The sequence below is a fragment of the Aptenodytes forsteri genome, unplaced genomic scaffold (genome assembly GCF_000699145.1).
Source record: "Aptenodytes forsteri isolate BGI_AS27 unplaced genomic scaffold, ASM69914v1 Scaffold217, whole genome shotgun sequence".
Taxonomy (NCBI): Eukaryota; Metazoa; Chordata; class Aves; order Sphenisciformes; family Spheniscidae; genus Aptenodytes; species Aptenodytes forsteri.
In genome coordinates this window covers 1,781,062-1,800,789 of record NW_008796222.1, presented here as the reverse complement: position 1 = coordinate 1,800,789, position 19,728 = coordinate 1,781,062, and the positions used below count along the sequence as shown (strand labels likewise).

Genomic DNA, 19,728 nt, shown 5'->3' with positions numbered 1-19,728 from the left:
CATACATACCTTGTAATGCTGGCGTGGCATACTGGCTTGCACCAGTCCTTTCAGCTGCAGTATCTATACAAGTGCACATACATGTTTTTTAGGTACTGCATACAGGAGACAGCAAAAGTTAAGATATATGTTGCATTTTGAGCTGAAGATTGGTGAGGTTTGTGATGGTCCTTAATATTTCATAAAATCAGTTCCCTATCTGCAACCATTCCTCATGAAAGCATAGACAAAATTTATCTAGAAATTGGACTCACCAAGGGGCAAAATTAATCAGCTCCTGTCTTTATCCTACAGCTTTGGCCAAGTTTTTCAGATTCTGTACCCCAAACTGATGAGCATCTGAACGACATGATCAAGATCTTGGACCTTCATTCAGTGCTTCTGAGAGCACCAAGGCAGGAAATGGAGGAATGGTATAATCTTAGTATCCCAGACTGACCAGTTTGGGACTAGGAAAATCATGTATGGAAGCCATTTTTGCACATTATCAGTAAGGATGTTGCCCCTGGTGCAAGAGTATAGAGTAGGTCATGTATCCAGAGCAGAAGAAACACACAAGACATTTGTGTTAAATGTCTGTCCAGCTGTGTACGCTGAAAAGAACCAAAAATGAAAACCTGTTATACAATATACCAAACTTCCAAATATCATCCCAAAAATAATATGTGTTATATGGGCTGCAACATCCAGACTGAGGCAGAAGGTGTAGAAGGACTCAGACATGCTTCTGCACTGTAGATTTACTGAGATGGGGTATAATTTAGTTTCCCTGTATGGTAAAACAACTCATGAATTTTTCAGAGAACATGCACTAGAGAGGCCATCTCTGTCAGTACAGGAAACCCAAATCATCTTTCTAACATGAAATAATAAAAGGAACTCGTTTCAACTTTAGTGATGTATTAAAAAACCTGAAAGCTAACCAATTTACTTTTTTTCCTGAGTGATTCACTTCTCACTTCTCTATAGTTAGCTATATTGCTTTTCTGTACTAAGAAATGTGTGGTCTTTTGTCTTAAGCCCCAAACAGAAGCGAGACTCCTGTGTTTGATATAGATATGGTAAAGACCACTTGCTTATCTTCCTGTGTGCTTCCCAGCACGAGGCTTACGAGTATGTTACAAATGTTATTGATGTGAAAAAACACATAACTAATTTTTCTCACAAAAATTGTTATGCGAGTGCCCAGGTTACTGTTCGTCATCATCATAATCTCTGGACTGTCTTCCTTAAAAGCATGAATGTTCCTAGCTTTTTTCCTTTTCTGTGGTCCAGTAATGCTTCAGGATGAAGCATAAGGATTACATGAGCATGTATAATGAGAATGTTCCTATTCTGAGATCTTTGGGAAGAGGAAGCAAAGCTGCCGGGATGCAACTGCAGCAGAAGAGGATGTGAAAGCATGGCAACTGCATAGCAAGGAGATGTGGTTTTCATCTCAGTTGCACAGTGGGAAGCACTTAATTCAGTAAGTTTTCTGTTCTCCTTACTTAGAAACTTCTGAACCTACAGGCTTTTGGGGTAAAGGTGCTTGGAGAACACTCATTACTTACAAGTAAATAAAAACCAACTAAACACAACTAAAAAGACTAAAGTTCTTTCTGAAGAAAGTAAGATGCTGAAATGCCTCTTACAGTAGGAGACCATCAAGACATAAAATCAATCAATCTTGGCTATTGTATTTTTCAGGTGTTTGTGAGAGGATTTCATGCTTTCCAGTTTGTTCCTACTGAGGGGCATTCAAAAGGAACAGTGTTTGGGAAGTGTAGCTTTCTCTGATAGTGCAGACAGAGACTATTCATAAGACCTAAGAGAAAAGTTTTTGAGAGGAGAGAAGTGCCTGCGTGGCAAGGAGTGATGTGTTTGGCCTTTCAGTCGCCTGTGTGGAGTTGCAATAATACCAATGTTAGGAACCTTCTGACATTTCCTGAGGAATAGTTTGTCCTTCCAAGCAGAACAAAACCAGTATTTTGTCTCTGTGTAAGACAGTAAAAAGATCAGAAGAAAAAAGAGCTTTCACAAATACGTGTGGTGGTGATTTATTTACTTCCTAACAGATAGGGTGAGGAAGAGACAGCACTGACATTTAATGTGGACCGTGGCACCTGCTACAACTGAGCACCGTAAAGCATTTTTTCCCTTGATCCTCAACACAAGGTGTTTCAGGAGACTTATTTGTTCTTTTCCTTTGTCATTTACTTAAATAAATTCTCATCAGCTTCTGTGACTCATTTTCCCCCAAGAGGCTGACTATGCTGCCAACAGAAGAAGATTCAAAGACTGACAAACTATCTGTCTCGCTTAGAGAAAATCCCACTGGTAGTTGACCTGCCATTGGTTTGTCTGAGGACACTTACTTGAATGTCTGATAGATACAGTAATTGAGTTTTACTTTTTATTGTAGCCGGTTTTCACAAGCAGAGCATTTCCTTCCCCCTTGCACACCTGAGTGGTCTGTTGTGCATTCTGGGTGGTCCTGCGGGGATTTCAGAGGCGTATATGAGAAGATTAACCTAGTATTCCCAAAAGCCCCTTAGCGCTATGTCATGGCCCCGTAATGAGCTGCAAAGTTAGTCTGGTACCATGGAGTACTGATGGAGTGCTAGTTGGGATGCCAGTCAAACAAAGCCTTCGGTCTCCAATTTTAGTAGGTGAGCTTTTCTGGGAAGTCCACCTGCCTTCCTGCTGTTGACCCTTTGCAAACAGCCTGCATCCCTGCTCAACTGTTTTCCACCCAGTCCCCTTCTTCTTTTGGGTGGCCTGTTTTTTGCTATGGAAAAAAGGGAGCCGGGGAAGTATGGAACCTTCTGCTCTGGAAATCCGTCACTGTTCTTTAGAGCTGCGCACCGTTAGTCTGGTGAGCGGTGACATGAGAGAAAAACGACAACAGTAATTTGGAAGCTGAGTGAAGCAACTGCATGCAGGCATTGGCAGGATATAAGTATCTTTAACTTGGATAAGGCTACAGCAAAATGAGTTCAGTGAAGCTGGAGGAGATGTTGCCAGCAAGAGAAGGAGTGGAATTGGGAAAACAGATGCTGTGCACACTGTGATTATTATTTGCTCTGTGAGAAGCATGAAGAATACTACACATAACAGATGCGAGAAGATGCCAAAAAGATAGTTAATTCCTGATGGATATGTTAAAAAAATTAAAGGTAGCAACAGATGAAGAATGGAGAAACTCTACATCTTTACTTGGATGTAGGCCTTAGAAAATACTATTCTAAGAGAGCATCAGAATGAAATTGAAGAAATTCCTTAGAACATTAAAGAACGAAATGCCATTTATCTAAAGTACAGCAGCAAGCTATTTTGAATATGGTCTGTCATATGTTTGGAGGTGGAGTTAAGTTTTGATTTATATGGACCTAAATGGACTTAAGTTTTGATTTGTAATGTCAATTCTAAGCCTGCTGGGGTAGTCCCTCATCTTTCAAATATACTTAGAGAACATCCTGTGCTAGTGCAGTGGGTAGCTCTTAACTTTTGAACTGTCTTCTCCTCAGCCTCCAATATGTTAAATGTGGTATAGAAAAAAACAAAAGTGAAAACATAATGGTAACTGCTGCATATATAAAGGATGGTATACTTTTATTATTTTTAGATAGCTACATTTGAGTTATGGCCACCGGACTGATGGATAATGATCAGCTGATTTTCTGTCTGACAGATGTTCTAGATTTGTCTCTGCACACTTTTTAAATCAAGTGCATAAATCAAAATTCACGCATGTGAAAGTGTGTCAGACTGTGTCCTCCATCATCTTCCTGGGTTGTCTAGTATTATGCAATGTAGGAAGATTACATCAGGGGAGAAGGAGATGAGCTGGAGAGGAAAGGGAGGGATTTGAAAAAAGTGCACAAGGTGGGTAAGATGAAACTGTACTACAGAAGAGAGTAGTTTCATATAGCATGAGTTGTAGAGCAGATTTTCTCCATTTGAAAAGTAACCATTTAGGGACCAAAACATCCATGCAGGAGAGAAAAGAGAAGACAAGTCCACAGGAGAGGATTGAGGAAGTCCTTGGTGTGTTTTGATGTTAATGTCATTCTGTAGATCTTGATGTGAACAGCAGTCATCTCACAACAGTATTATTGTCTCACCAACTAAATGGCTGAAATGAAATGGGCAGGAAGTGCAGCAACACTGGTATTTTGGCATTGGGAACAAATTTTAACAGCTTTAATAAGCAAAAGGAGATCCTGAGTATTTTCTGTTCTGAAGTGTAATTTACAATCTCTTTACTTGCTTTGGTAAGCATGTGGAGAAATATATTTAGGACACCTACAGTTAAGTAAATATGAACACCCACAAAAAGCCATGAGACTGTGTCTGTAAATATGGATTAATTCTCCTTATTTTGATATTTCTTGTCAAGTGCTGACCTCACCCGTTTTAATGACTATCTAGTATAATGCTATATCTAACCGAGAATGTTGATGCACATACTTTGTATATTTTCTCAAAGTTGCACTCTTGAATGTCCATGTATAGTTTTTGTATTTTTGTTACTTATGGAAAAGATTCATTTGGACTTGACCTGACTGTTTTCATGCAAGACAGGAACTTTCTGCTACATCTCCAGGTCAGAACTTTCAGTTACTGACTTTGGTTAAAGACAGTGGGTTTTTGCATGTTCAAGTCATCTTTCAGACTTGCGGATTTTACTCATGCCTTAGCTTCTTGCCAAGAAGGATTCATTTCTTTTATTACAAGTATTTAGAGATACAAAGAAGATTAAGAATATTTTCAGCCTTACAGCTGAAAGGCACTTTGAGGGAGAAAAGGAAAGTGTTCTTTGTGGTGGAAACGCCAGGTCAGCATCAGCAATCAAATTTCTGCCCCTCTCTTCCTGCACATCAGAGCAAGTCATGTTTGATCTCTATTTGCCTCAGTTTTTCTATCCATGAAATGAGAGCACTGGTATTTCCCAACCTTAGCAGGATTTTGGAAAGGGGACTATGATACTTTGCTTCTTATATGAACAACACTAAAATGATTGAGACTTTCCTTATCCAATTCTTATTCTACATACAGCCAGCTGTCAACCGAAAGCTGACAGCCTTCCATCAGATTGGTCTCCAGCCCCATCTGTATCCCTTCCCACACAAAGCACTGACCATATGTACACAAAGAGACAACATTCCTGTTCCCACATTGCACACAGAACTACATTCACATAGAGCAAGTAAATACTGTTTTTAATTGAACGATTCATGTCTGATTATTAGAAATTACTCTGTTAATTATCAGAAATTATTGTGTACAATTCTGGCATGATAGTCTTTTGTGATTCTTAATAATACAGTTGCTAATGACAGTTTTCGCACGCTATCCCTGTGTGCCACTGGCAGCTAAGTATCACCTCCTTCTGCTCCAGGTGTTCTCACTGCAAACACCTCTATGCCCGAGCCAAAGCCCATTTTGGTCAGCAGGAGTTTTCCCATTCAATTCAATGGGCTTTGAGACAGGGATCGAGGGAGCAGAGCACTGTTGGTTCTATTATTTCCAGGATTCAATTATTTATTAGATAAAAATCACATTCACAAGCTGAGGTTAAACCAAGCTAACAAGGAGCAGAGGAAAACAAATGGCTTGATATCTGCAGGATAAAGAAAGTTTATGAAGAGTTTTAGTTTGTTTTTTGAAAGGTCTTTTTTGTATAATTTGCTCCTCTGTGAAAGGAGTTTGTTCTAACAAGATTCTAAATAAGAATCTAAACGAGATTCATAATAAAGAAAACATGCTTTGCTTCATAGAGACAGTATGACAAAACAGAGTTCATAGAATCATAAAAACATTGAGGTTGGAAGAGACCTCTAAGATCATCGAGTCCAACCATCGACCCAACACCACATGCCCACTTCTTGCAAATAAACCTCCTAAAGAAATGAGATATTAAAAAACAGCGAAAGGTTTGATTTTATATGATGTACGCAGACCTTCTCAATAGGAGAAATAGGTTTGACAATAAGGCAGCTATTTAATAAATGCTGCCTTATAGGGAAACGTCTCCAATTAAACTAAAACAGCAGCAGAAATATCATATAGAACTCCTTTATCCTTTTTCAACTCCACCAGATATGATATTAGAAAGTCCAAGTAGGCTATTTAGCATTAACATTAGACCAAGATTCAACCTCCGTCCAATCTGATGGAAATATAACCTTTGGAAGATGTTTTCTTTCCCCCACCTTAATCCTATCCTGTAGAGCTTAAAAGGCGAAGCTGAATCATAGAATCATTAAGGTTGGAAAAGACCTCTAAGAGCATCGAGTCCAACTGTCAACCCAACACCACCATGCCCACTAAACCATGTCCCTAAGTGCCTCATCTACACGTCTTTTAAATACCTCCAGGGATGGGGACTCAACCACTTCCCTGGGCAGCCTGTTCCAATGTTTAACCACTCTTTCAGTAAAGAAATTTTTTCCTCACATCCAATCTAAACCTCCCCTGGCGCAACTTGAGGCCAGTTGCAGTTCCCTTCCGAGTGGTTGTATGGCAAAACCACTTAAAAAGAGGGATCGGGTCATAAAAAGACATACAAGTGGCTGGCAGAAAGGGTTGTTGCTGACCCTATCCATAGGTTTCTTGTAGGTACAGAGCTGTTCGTTGTGCTAGTCTGATGTGCAAATGGCAACATAAGGAAATGCAGAGATTCTTTTATCTTCTTCTGGGGCACAAATAAAGCTTAAGCACCCAGTATTGAAATATGAGGCTTTTACTAACAAAAGACCCATTGGGCAAAGCCTATGGCTATTGTATAGTTGAGCAGGTGATTAGCATCCATCCCAGCTACAGCTGTTTTCTTCTTATGTTTGTTCCATATTCAGATGTTGCTATGAGGAAAGGAGTCAGCAATGACTGATGTGGAGCCTGTGGTCACAGATTTTGCAGCATCAGGACGGGCAGGCCGCCGGAACGCCTTACCAGATATTCTGGGCTCTCCTGCTGGTGCTGGGACTTCAGACCTGACACACAAACTGGCTGAGCTCTCCGTTTCAGAAGGTAATGGCTGCACATTCAAGAAACGGACATTTTTATGCAGTCGTCCTTTGCTTTCTCCTTAAGACTTCTGCCACCAGGCAGTTTTGATGTCAATACTAATATTTCTTTCTTCATTTAGGATTAAATTCAACCTTCCAAAGCAGTTACCACTTGTACCTCCTGATGTTAAGACAAGTTAATCTTAACCCAGACTAAGTCTGCCATATCCACCCACAGATTCAGTGTTAGCAGCCTGGGGAAAGGTGCTGGGAACTGAATTCCAGTTCCCCTGAGGAAGAGCAAACACAGTTGCATTTCCGGGCAGCTTGGAAAGCCATCCCTCCAGCTATAAATTAGGGTCTACTCCTGCACTGAGATAACTTAGCACAACACAGCAAGCTATCATAACTCAGGCATATACATTAAGAGTAGGGTTTACAGGGATTTACTCCTGCTAGTAGGCTTTCAACTTTGCTATCTGAGACCAGTGTCCTATTTTGCCATGTCCTTTAATTTGATAAGGTGCTCTGTTGATTTAGCACCGGTCTAATCAACAGCAACTTTACATTTGAGTTCTTTTTGCTTTCAGGGGGATTTCAGGGGGATTTTCAGATTCAGAAAAATCTGGTTTCTAATGCCTATGAAGTGAGAATTATAGGTTGGCCCTGAGCATGGGTTGCCCCTACTTTTTTAGGTTCTGATTTGGAAGTATCTTCTCGTGCCCATCTGTTGCTGCTGTGACAAATGCCACCGCAACTGGTGGTCCCACATCCAGGAGCAGCAATGGTGTGGGTGCAGCACAGCCGGAGGCAGGCCTGTGCTGAGTGGAGGGTCCATGAATCTGAACTGAAGCAGATTATAGGAGGGATTCCCAGGCTCCAAGGATGCATGTCCTGCTTGTACGTTGCCCGAAGCAATTACAGGATGTTGAGTTTACAGCCTCCTAAAGCACCATAAAGGCTTGTGGGGGATTCCTTTGATTACAAGTGCTTTGTGCTTTGGTGACTTAATTTATATTCAGGTATTTGGGGTTCTGTAATCTAAACCCAGCATGGGCCTATCGAAGGACTGCTGGGCAGGTAGAAAGAACATCTCCAGGAGGAGTGAGAAGGGACCGAATAATAACGTCCTGGCTTGAACCTGAGAAAGAGAGGAAAATAAGAATATGAATGGGTGCTGGAAGGAGGCATTACTTTTGCAAAAGGAAAGCGCAAAGATTTATGAAGGAGAGAGGGTGGACATAAAGAAAAAAAGGGAAAGACAACAAGGTCAGATACCCTCAGGCTGCAGGGCAGTAGTGAGGGGAACTGGGAGAATCTGGAAGAGCAGGTGGGAACGACGGCGGGCACTGTGTCAGAGTACATTCAAAGTAAAGCTGGGAGCCCTGTGAGTCCAGTTAAAGCTCCTTTATTTCGAGGAGGGATTTTTCCCTAGGAGTGTGAAAAGTATGTCCCTACAGATTTTCTCCTTCTGGTGTGTGTGACTGGAGCACTGGAAATCCATTCCAAAGTACAGACAGTCACTTAACATTTAATGCTTTGGTTTTCAAATATTATGGTTTTCTAACTCCAAATAGCTCTTCCGCCTGGCACGGTTCATGCACCATGACCAGGGTTCAGGCTCCAGCAGGCGAGAACCATTTCCGTTATCAAAGGGGAGGTAGATGGGAATTTATATTGTTATTAGTGTCAGGAGCTGCGGAAGTGAAGTGACCAGTCCAACCCACTGAAATATTCATTGCTACATTATGTGTAACTAACCTTTGTATTGTTTAGAGCAGTGAACCTTGAGGGACATGCACCATGTTAACCATGTTAAACAAAGCACAAAAGAATACAACAGCTGTAGATAAGTTCCTCATGTTTGTTTCATTTTGGCCTCTGGAAAGTTTAGTAGTTGGAAAGAATATACTTTTTAAAGCATGCAAAATTTCTCTCTTCGATCTTTTTTTTTTCCCCTGGATAAAAATAAACATGAAAGAGTGAAAGTCTTGTTAAAAGAAATGTTACAGCACAGCATAAAATAAGTACTTAGCCCTCCAGGCAGAATAATCCTCCTCTCCTGGTGCCTATCCAATGCATTAAGAAGAAGAAATGAAACACAGCTACATTAGTTTTAGCAAAATGGCCAAGCAAATGTACAAATATAAGGACCAGCACTGCCAGGATTTGAAGAACAATTAAGAGCACGGAATTATCCTTTGCTTTCGTCATTGACATATAGCTGTGCCAGAGCATGCCTGGAAGGAGCAGTTTCTGTTATCAGCAGTTTGCAGTAGTGATAATAGGAAATGAATACAGGATACAGTTAGGTCCACTCTGACTGCTTGGATGCTTTTTGGGGTTGGGAATTCCACAAGTATCAGATGGGAATTACAGCCTCATTGTGTTGTAAGTTAAACTTCTGATGAGACAGCAAGCAAAACGAGGAGAATTCATCAAAATGGAAAGAAAGTTTGGAAGTTCAAATGCTGTGACAGGGAAACAGTTTGTGAAACATTTGGGACTCTTTACAGGCTTCTCTTTTTGCCTGTTTTTGGCTTTAACGATAAGTTGTTAAAAAAATTAAAGCCGTTTCCAGCTCAGAACAAAGAAGTTGGATAAATGAGAGAAGTGGAGAAGATGGAAAATGTGGCTATATAAAGTATGCCCTTTTTTTTTTCTACTCTGAAAGATTCAGTGAAAATTATGGGAAATGGTGAGCAGGACTCTGCATCTTGCTTCAGATTTAGCTAACGCTCATTGGATCATACATTTCCTCTCTTTCTAAAATGCTGTCAGCTGCTGTCATAGTGAAAGGATGTGCTAATACCTTTTGTCTGGCTTAGAAGAGAAAAGAGACTTTGCTTTATTTTTTATGAATATACAAGGATCATAGCTATGTGACATACATTTCCATGTACTCTGCAAGCCCCACCAAATTAATGTTCTCATGAGATGGACAGGAGAGAGTTTGGCACCAGCTGTTTATCTCAGAGCCTAACTCTGAAATGAAGACCATCTGTATCCTGTCTGATCATCCTCTGATGGTGTGTAAGTTTGGAAGGCTGAGACTTTCCACAGGTGGTCTGGTGGGAGGCCATATTGAACCATGTTAAACAGTTGACTGGTGTCACTGGTGATCCAAAGGTTGAAGAGGAGTCTGCAAGAAGTTTGAGAGCAAAGAGGCTATACTCGTCTCCCACATTTGGTAATCTGCATTAGGGCACTATTCTGCCAATAACCTTTATTGTTTGCTGAATTTTTTCTAGGTGACTGTGTATAACTATCTTGATACAGTCAGCAGCTTAGCACCTGTTGCACACCTAAGTGCTACCAATTATGAGATTAGATTTCCTCTAACAAACTGTTTTCCTCTACCCTGTCTGCAAGACTCCACTAATATTAGACATCCAACCCCACACAGAAACAGTCAATAGAGGAGATTGCTCTGTCTCCCTTTCCTGAACAGTGCTGTGCTATGTAATGCTGAAGGGTGTCAAATAACTCAGTTCTTAATTTACCAGTATAAAACTCCAAAGCCTCCAAATCTCTGAGCAGACTTACAACATCAAGCGGTTTCTGCCAAGAGCTTTAGCTGATGAATTGTGTACAGCAGTATATATTTGCTGTGATGTGTAGAGACCAAGATACATAACTCTTTTGGCTGTGATATTTTATAGCAAGTCTCCAGGGCAAATAGCTGAAAATGTACCCCTTAGATTACGGCTATTAAAGTGGAAGACGGTACAGCCAGATATGCTGAGCAGACCTCTCCTTGCCCCCAAAAGCTACGGGCTGTCTTAGATTCGGGTATACAAACTGTTCTGTTAGCACTGGTAATGCCGTGTGGGACTTGAAGGTGTCCTGGTTTCGGCTGGGATAGAGTTAATTTTCTTCCTAGTAGCTGCTGGTACAGTGCTGTGTTTTGGATTTAGGATGAGAACAATGTTGATAACACACCGATGTTTTAGTTGTTGCTCAGTAGTGCTTACACTAGCCAAGGACTTTTCAGCTTCTCATGCCCTGCCAGCGAGAAGGTGGGAGGGGGCCCAGCCAGGACAACTGACCCAAACTGGCCAAAGGGACATTCCATACCATGTGACGTCATGCTCAGTACATAAACTGGGGGAGTTGGCCGGGGGAGGGGTGACCGCTGCTCCGGAACTGGCTGGGCATCGGTCAGTGGGTGGTGAGCAATTGCACTGTGCATCACTTGTTTTGTATATTCTATTATTATTATTATTATCCCTTCCTTTTCTGTCCTGTTAAACTGTCTTTATTTCAACCCATGAATTTTACTCTTTTTTTTCCGATTCTCTCCCCCATCCCACTTGGGGGGAGCGAGCGAACGGTTGTGTGGTGTTTAACTGCCTGCTGGGTTAAACCACAACAAAAGATAGTGTGAAAATGATTATGCTTTGCAAGGAAATCAAGGCAAGAGGAGTTCCTGTTTCTCAGTGAGAGAATGTGAGCATCAAAAGCGACAGTGTGGAACCCTTCATCTAATGACCACGCACGCTGGGGAGCTTCTACTTATATTAGTAGCGTAAGCATTCAACTCTTAACCTATGGAAGAGTAAACTTCCAAATCAGAGTAACAAAAAATCCCTTCATCTTGTGGAGACAGGGTGAATTCTCCTAGGTATTTCTTGGCAAAGAAGGTCAGCCAGATAACTGGCATGTTCATAAACGGTAATGTTATCTACCTGAAACCAAGCAATGCTCAGAGGAATGCAATATTCTAACCTGACTTTGGAAATGACCCAGAAAAAAAGAATAACAATAATAAAGAGTTATCTCCAATCTGTTTCTTACAACCAAATGCACATTGATCAGCATGTGCAAGGAGCAGGCAAATCAGCACAAATAGGCAGTTGCTTTTGGGAGATGCCTCTGCAAGTTCTTTATCTTTCGAGTTAATCTCTCTCTCTAAAGCACCCATGAGTGTGGTAATAAAGAGCCAATCCAAACAGAGATGATCAGCGAACCCAAATATTTGTCTGCATTAAAAAAGCTGTGAGAATGTGTGTGGTATAAATGTTTAATTCTGCCTTTTTTTAGATGAAGGAGCAGAGGGTGGTGAAGTGCCATCATCCAAAGCCTTGCTGGAAAGTCAAGAGGCGGAAGGAAAAAGCAATGATTCCTAACACCTAAGGACTTCTGGATTAATGAAACCCATTGACAGACTTTCCAGTTTCCCTGTGTCACCCCTTCTGAAGTGTGGTAGCAACTTTAGCAGCACAGACAAGATTTTGCAACACACTTGTACCTAGATGACATTAACGTGGAACTACTGTTTTTTCTACTGTCGTCCTTCAAAACCAATGTTCTACACATCCAAATGGGAAGAGAACTAAAGAATGTATCTCTTGTTTTGGGTTTTCTCATGGTTATAGTATTCTTCCTAACTAATCTTCTTTGACAGTTTCAATTAATATACCTAGCAGATGTACCACCAACTAATGATTGCTTCAAAATAAAAATCCTGTTTCTTAATTTCCCCAAATAGCTTCTCTCTCTCTGACATAGAGGTGTATTCACTCTCTCCACCTTAAGATGATATTAAGTATATATTAGATTACAGACATTATCTGTAATTTATCTCCCGAGATTTTTGTTCTCATTAGGCATATGTAGATGGTGTGAGAAATAAAAAAAGAAACAATGTTTTTCTCTCCTCCTCCTGTCTCCAAAAGGTTTTGTAAACTACTTAAACACCAGTGTTTGTTTTCAAACTCTCTTTAAACTCTGTTTGATTATGGCAGATCATCTCAGTTCTCCCACTCTTAGCGGTCTTGCCACTTCTGTCATTCCTGTTTTCAGGCTGAATATTGTAGCTGTTCATGTGTGTCTAAAATAAAGTACCCATGTTTGTAAGTGATTAAATTTGTTTAATCTCACTGTGGAAATTAAATAGCTATCATCTTTTCTGTCTTCTGTTGATTCCTTGATGTTTCTCCTGTATGACAAGACTTAAAACCCCATAATGCATATTTCTTTTATTTCATCTGGTTTTTGCTTTATTGCTTGCTGACAATGAAGATGTTTCAATTATTGTGATTTTTACAAAGATTTTTAAGCAAAGGTTTTTCTCTGCTGGAAGGAATTGTTTTGTTATGGAGGTCATGCTCCTGAAAATACTTAGCATTCATTCCCTCATTGTAGGAGACCTAAGATTCAGGTACAGACACGCACCTTTACTGCAGCCTAGGGCAGCTGCCATTTACGTATTTCCTGAAACCTAATCAACACTGACAATTGAATGCATTCATTTGCCCACACAATCTCTCTGCTGGGCTGTAGCCAGGCGGAGGAAGCATCTCTGATGGGTACATTCCACATTTGACTGGTATTCCATCTATAAAATATTTGTGTATTTTATAGCTGCCAGAGAGCTTGTAAGAGGCCTCTCTGCACACCGACCATTCCTACTGTGCATTTACTCACGTGCTGTCTTTTGGGGACCATTCGGTAAAGGATTCAGTTTCATCCAACTGAACTGATACTTAGTTCCCTCCACTTGTATTCATTTAACAAGTGCAACATCCCAGAATTACTTTCAGGTTTGGAAAGGTAAAATAACTTACTCCACTGGAGCAAAACAGGTGGCTTAAGAAAGTCTGAGAGACTGAACAAGCTGACATCGGAGGACCAGAGTTGAAAACCGCAGCGGAGAGGGACTTGGAGCTAACTACATTTGTGGTACACACTCTTGTTCTGGGTTGCAGCCCCATTGTCATATACCAGCCTCCTTTATAGCATCACAGTACATAAAATTGTTCAATTTTAAGAAGTTAAAATGATCCCATGGAAATCAAGTAGCTGAGTATTACTGAAACAGAATGCCTTATATGCTCTAAGTGGAGCATATGCTAAAGTGCTCTTCTGGGTCATAGCCTATATTGAAATCTCCTTTCACAGTTGCAGCACTGGATATATTTAGATTCTTCTCTTACAGAATACAGACACTGAAATTTGGGTTACAGGAATAGATACTTAAGTATTTTGTTAGTGTAAGATGCTTAGAAGTTTTTTACTATTAAAACACCAATTACGAACCAGATTAATTTAGCAAATTATTCATGTGCTAAACTCTGTGTAAAAACCATTCCACAGCTATATACATACATGGAGTTAACTGCTCACAGACATACAGCTTAGAATTAGTCAGAGTGCTCAACACTCTGGAAAATTGGTGCTTTGTGCTCGAGCTGTATGAACCTGTCATTGAGAAATGCTGCGTAGAAAGAAGAATTTTAACATAAAATTAGAAAAACTGCATAAGAAGTAAAGACTAACAGGAAGATTTAAAATGCAACTCAATCAAAAGCAGGATGAATATTTTTGATCTATAATATGTGGGTCACATATTATGCAGTCCTCATTTGCCTGTGTATTATCTAGTTGCAGATTAACCAAGTTACAGATGCAGAAATACTTACTCGCCACATGTATGTACAGTTTGTGTCTAAACAGTTATTGGTCTAGGCTGCATGAGAGAGCTCTTTTGTAGTTAGTTCAGATATAGAAGAGGAATATCTAGTTATGCCCTGGATTTTGTCAAATAAACCTCTCCTGTTCTGAGCCAGCTGCATATTTCTGACCAGTACAAACAGAACCACAAACACTGGTAGGTGTGGAAGACCTTATGCCATATAAACTTTGGTCCAGAAGAATTTATTAGTTGTGTATTACACTTGACTCAGCCAGACAGGACCTAGCCCCTTTAGAGCTGTCTGGGGGTCTCTGTGCAATGCTGTCCAGTAGTCTGGGGTTTAGGCAGGGTTACTATCTTAAGCACAGCTAAAGTTGGGAAAGCTCTGGTTCATTTTCTTGTTAGTATCTTGAAGATAGGTAATAGTCCTACTAAACTTTGGCTGAGCCTGTAAAGAGCAAGTTAAGTGCTTCTGAATATGTTTCTCACTGAGCCAGTTTATCCAGTTTCAACCATTATCCAGGCTATACCACCCTCCCATTAGCTCAGCTAATGGGTAATTGATAACAGTGCATTCTCTTAATCCACAGGGTAACAAAGTCACGGCCCTTAATCAGCAGAGAATTTTAAAACATGCTTAACTTTAAATGCAGACTAGTCTCACAGAAGTCAATAGAACTACGTAGTGCCTAAAATTAGGTACATACTTAATTACCTTGATAAATTACGGCCACAAACTTCTATTAAGGCTAATCTGGTATTATAATGCATTAATCCCAATTTCCATTCCAGCAAGTGTGGCACAGGTAATAGCATCTTTTTCATCAGCTTACAGCACTATCCTGGGCTTTTGCAGAGCAAAGAAATTCATTTTAGTACCAAGCAAAAAAGGTAACTTTGTTGTCTCCAAATTTTAGAACTTAATGAAGCAATTATTCATTCTTAGCCACTCTGCATATTAAAAAAAAAACCAAACAACCAGGCAGGAAATACCCTCGTAACTTCATTGTGCGTATATAAAACAATTTAGGTACTTTGAGTATACAGAAAATTGGCCTCAATCTTTTCCAGATGTCATTAAGAAGGTAATTTTCTTTGGGTCAGCCCTTCATCAGAAGCTTCATGTAAGAGGTGGATGAACATGCTGAGGTGCATCTTTTGTTGCTATAAAATGGGACAGTTCAATTTGTTATCTGGAAGGCAATAAAGGCCTAAATAGGTTTTGAGGTAGGGGACTGATGATTAGAATGTTCTCATTTAGAGAGATTAAGAGAAGTAATTAAGCATTTTTTAAAATTAATCTTATTTGCTATGATTCCTCATACAGCTATCTCCACCTGTGGCATATACCATTGTTCTGGTATAATACTGCATAGGCCGAGCCTAGATGGATGAAATGAGTGGCAAAGCAGTTCACAAGGTGGTATATTTTAAAAGAAATTTCCAAATCATTGATAGTACAGCAATGTACAGGCCAGATCTACTTGTCACTGAAGACAGAGATCCGTTTTATACTAACTACAGTGTGAATTATATGTAACTTTAGTTTTAAGTCATAAGTTACTAATCATACAGAAAATTTCTTCCAACTCTGAAAGTCTATGAACACAAATGCTTGGAGGCAAGGAGGCTAGTCAGTGGAAACGTCATGTATGTTTGCACTATCCAAGACATCATATTTAGTTATGTGGACTTACGATCTGACCCACGGTGGCCACTTCTCTGTTGTGCAGCTTTCATACAATGGTGATCATATAAAATAATATAACTGCACTTGCATTAATTAAAAATGACAACAGAGCACTGGCTAGAGGTTTAAACTATACTTTACCATCAGTATTCCAAATATCCTTTATGTATCACACACAGAAAAAGGAATACTCCAAGATTTAGCAAATTACTTAGGACTAATTCATATTCCTCTGTTCTGTATGCTGGTGCTCTATGTGTGATAAAACCCATGAAAAGGAATTGAACAGAGATTTCTGCATGAATTTTTTCCACCGGTTTGGCACAGGCTATATTTGCTGTGCTCAGCAAGCATAAGCCCCAGACCCGCAGTGGTGCTTGTGGGTTCCCCAGGGTCCACACAGTACAAGCCAGTGGGGCTGAGCCCACTGGGGTCCCAGGGCACTTGCTCTGAAGAAGTGGTTTGGGTAGAAGTAGCAAGGGCTTAAACTGTCCTGCCATCTAGTGGGATCCTCAGCCTGCCAGGTAGTTTGTGCAAATAAGTGGAGGGAGACAGTTTAAGAGATCTCAAAACCACCTGGGAGGCAGCTGCTTGAGAGCAAAAGTGAAAATAGGGTGCGAGCTGGCCTGGTGAGAGGTAGATTGTCTCCAGCTAATCTGAGACGTTCACTTCAAGGGTTTCGCTAAGGGTCCAGTACCTTGGTGTCTCCATGTATTCAGAAAGTTGGGTGATCGCAAACAGGAGCTGTCTCGCGTCACTGAGAACACTGCTCCAATGGCTTACGCAAGCTTGGGAAAATAATGCCAGCTGAAACTTCCCCACTGCACAGGGCTGCCATTCGGAGATGTGTGGCGCTCCTTCCCACTGCCCCTTGTAGCTTACCTCCTCGACCAGTCATCAGGAGAGCGTTGCTTCCGGTTCAGAGGCCCAGACCTCTCGGTGGAAACTCACTCACACTGCCTGGGCAAAGGAAAGATGCCAGGCTTGGGCACCAACGGGTGAACTAGCCAAAAGCATTTTCAACCTGTAACCTCTGTCATAAAACAGGTGTCTAAGTCTGACTTGCAGCCTATCCAGCTTTAGATGCCCGCTCTGTGATTTGGGCTAGGGTGCCAATACCGCCATAGATGACTGGTTTTGATCTTTTTTAGGGAGAACTCAGTTTCATCTTCCCCACCTGAAGCTGTTCTACTGCAGATAGTAATTAGCAATAAATGCTGAGAGCTGTTATTTTATTTTATTATTTTGGTTTATTTCCCTGTTCAGCCCAGTGGGGACCAGTTCGTATCCCAAGATGGCCGGGAACGACAGGAGGCCTGAAGGCCGTCGCTCCACCCTGTCCTGTGCCACATCCTAATGCCAGATCTCTGGATTTTAATGCAAGACTTATGTTTGATGGAAAATGTTTTTTCTGGCTGTTGATACAAAGCCTGGGTGCTGTGGGCTTTTCTGGATTAAACATATATTCAGCAATTGCCTGCAATGTAAAGGGCCCTGATGTGAGGATTTAGACAATCCTTACCAGTGGTTTATTCCTGGGACTCTGCTTTGCAGTGACCGATGCTGTAAATCCAGTGCTTATCATACAATGTACAGAAAAGCTAATCTGTGAGAGGCTGGTTTAACCTTCCTACGTATTTTATTTTTTTTCCAGATCCCTTGGGCACGTTTGTAAATGATACATCAGCAGGGTAAACAAAAAGAAGGAGCATGTAAACTGCTGTTAACCCCCCAGCAGTATTCCAGAAGTAGTTTTCTAATAATGCACCTAGTTTCCTAAGGGGACAGGAGCACCTTTTGCCCGAGGGCGCCGCAGCCGTCAGGCTGACAGGCAGGCAGGCTGTCCCCGAGCCGTGCCGGCGGCAGGCGGCAGCCGGGCACTTCCCGCCTGGCGGGCACAAGATGGCGCCCGAGCCCGAGCCAGGCACACGGCCGAGCCTTCACCTTCCTCACAGCCTCGCCCCTCTCCGCCCCCAGTCTCGCAGCGCCTCGGAAATGGCAGAGTTTGGGCCTCCTTCGGTATGAACCGTAACGTGAAAGGGGGAGCTGTACCGTACCGTAACGTGAAAGGGGGAGGCAACGGCCAGCGGGACGAAACGACGGCGCTCCGCCGGGCGGTGCCGGCAGAGGGCGTCCCCGCCCGCCCTCCGCAGGCCTCGGCTTCAGCGGCTGCGTCCGACCTCTCCCGCCCCGGCGCTGCCTCTTGAACTGCCCCGGCGACTCGTGCTCCAAACGGCTCGTAGGCGGCAGAAGTTCCCGCGTCTCCAAAAGCATGGGGAAGCGGGTTTGAAATGTGCTGCTCTTTCCCCTCCCACACCCCCTCGGGCAGCTCCTGCTGAGCTGCAGCAGCCGGCGGAGGACGGGTGAACTCTGCTCAGAGGCACCTTCCACACAGATCGCACCAGTACCCACCTGGTCAGCTGAATAAGCAGTTTATTCACAATAACTTTACTTCTTGCTCTCCAGCACAGCTGCCGCTCCTGCATGCCCCCCGTTCCCTAGCAGCACCTCCATGGCCCGCCAGCCACCCGCACACAGCTGCCCAGTGCGCCAGGGAGCTGGGCTTTCCCTGGCAGCCAGCTAGGCCACCTCCAGCTTCCAGCAGACAGCAGGGGCTGAGCATAGTATCCTGTGCACCACGGAAGAAAAGTGCCCTTTGAAAAGTGCCCTTTAAGTGAAGAACAGGAAAACTGCCATACATGCATTCAGGGGAGAGCTACAGGTTTTGAACCTGCTTGTTCGTCCCACCAATTTTGTACCCATCTTCTACTTTAATTGCTTAACAATCCCATCCCATTCCTTCCATCCCTCTGAATTTCTCATCTAACTCCGTTCAAAGCTCACATCCATCTACTCACTTCCTTTCTTCAATGCTCACCCCTTGCTTCGCTCACTTATATCTCCTTATGCCCAACATCAACCATTAGTACTTTAAACACCCAATATAAGAAACTAATCTCTTTAATTGCCTCCATATTTGGTAAAATGAGATGGTAGAAGGACAACTCATTGCTATTCCTCCCAGCAAGTACTGGGTAGAGATCTTAGATATCAGACAGACTCATTAAAGAGCCTTGAGGCAGTCCCTGAATAGTCTTTGGCCTGAGCACTGAGAGGGAAATCTTCTCTAGAAAAAAAATAGTATGTGATTGTGCAAATAGAGATGGTGTTGCAATATAAGAAAGTGCTGAAATAAGTTTCTTTCAGGCATGTTCTTTCAGATAGCCTTTGAACTCTTGACTTTGCATCTTTTTTTTTTTTTAAACGTGGGCTGTTATGAGTGGAAACTTCTAGGTAAATTTATAAAGGATAAAAGGAAATGCTGACATGTAAGAAGGAGTATATTTAAGGGTGGGGGAGAGAAAGGACAATAAGATGGAGTTAAAGGCATGAAAGTTGTGCCATGTTCTCGCAGCCCAGAAGGCCAATCACATCCTGGGCTGCATCAAAAGAAGCGTGGCCAGCAGGTCGAGGGAGGTGATTCTGCCCCTCTACTCTGCTCTGGTGAGACCCCACCTGGAGTACTGCGTCCAGATCTGGAGCCCTCAGCATAAGAAAGACACGGACCTGTTGGAGCGGGTCCAGAGGAGGGCCACAAAAACGATCAGGGGGATGGAACACCTCTCCTA

General features: G+C 42.0%; 1 protein-coding gene across 1 annotated transcript in view; it reads left to right on the top strand.

The window, feature by feature from the left end:
- Positions 1 to 12,848, top strand: part of PKIB (protein kinase (cAMP-dependent, catalytic) inhibitor beta) — a 61,149-nt gene extending 48,301 nt beyond the window's left edge. Inside the window, exons 2-3 of the mRNA XM_009289119.2 lie at positions 6,840 to 7,014; positions 12,036 to 12,848. Coding sequence (XP_009287394.1) covers positions 6,867 to 7,014; positions 12,036 to 12,121 — 234 coding nt within the window. The 5' untranslated portion in view covers positions 6,840 to 6,866 and the 3' untranslated portion in view covers positions 12,122 to 12,848. The remainder of the gene's footprint in view (positions 1 to 6,839; positions 7,015 to 12,035) is intronic.
- The last annotated feature ends 6,880 nt before the right edge of the window (positions 12,849 to 19,728 follow it).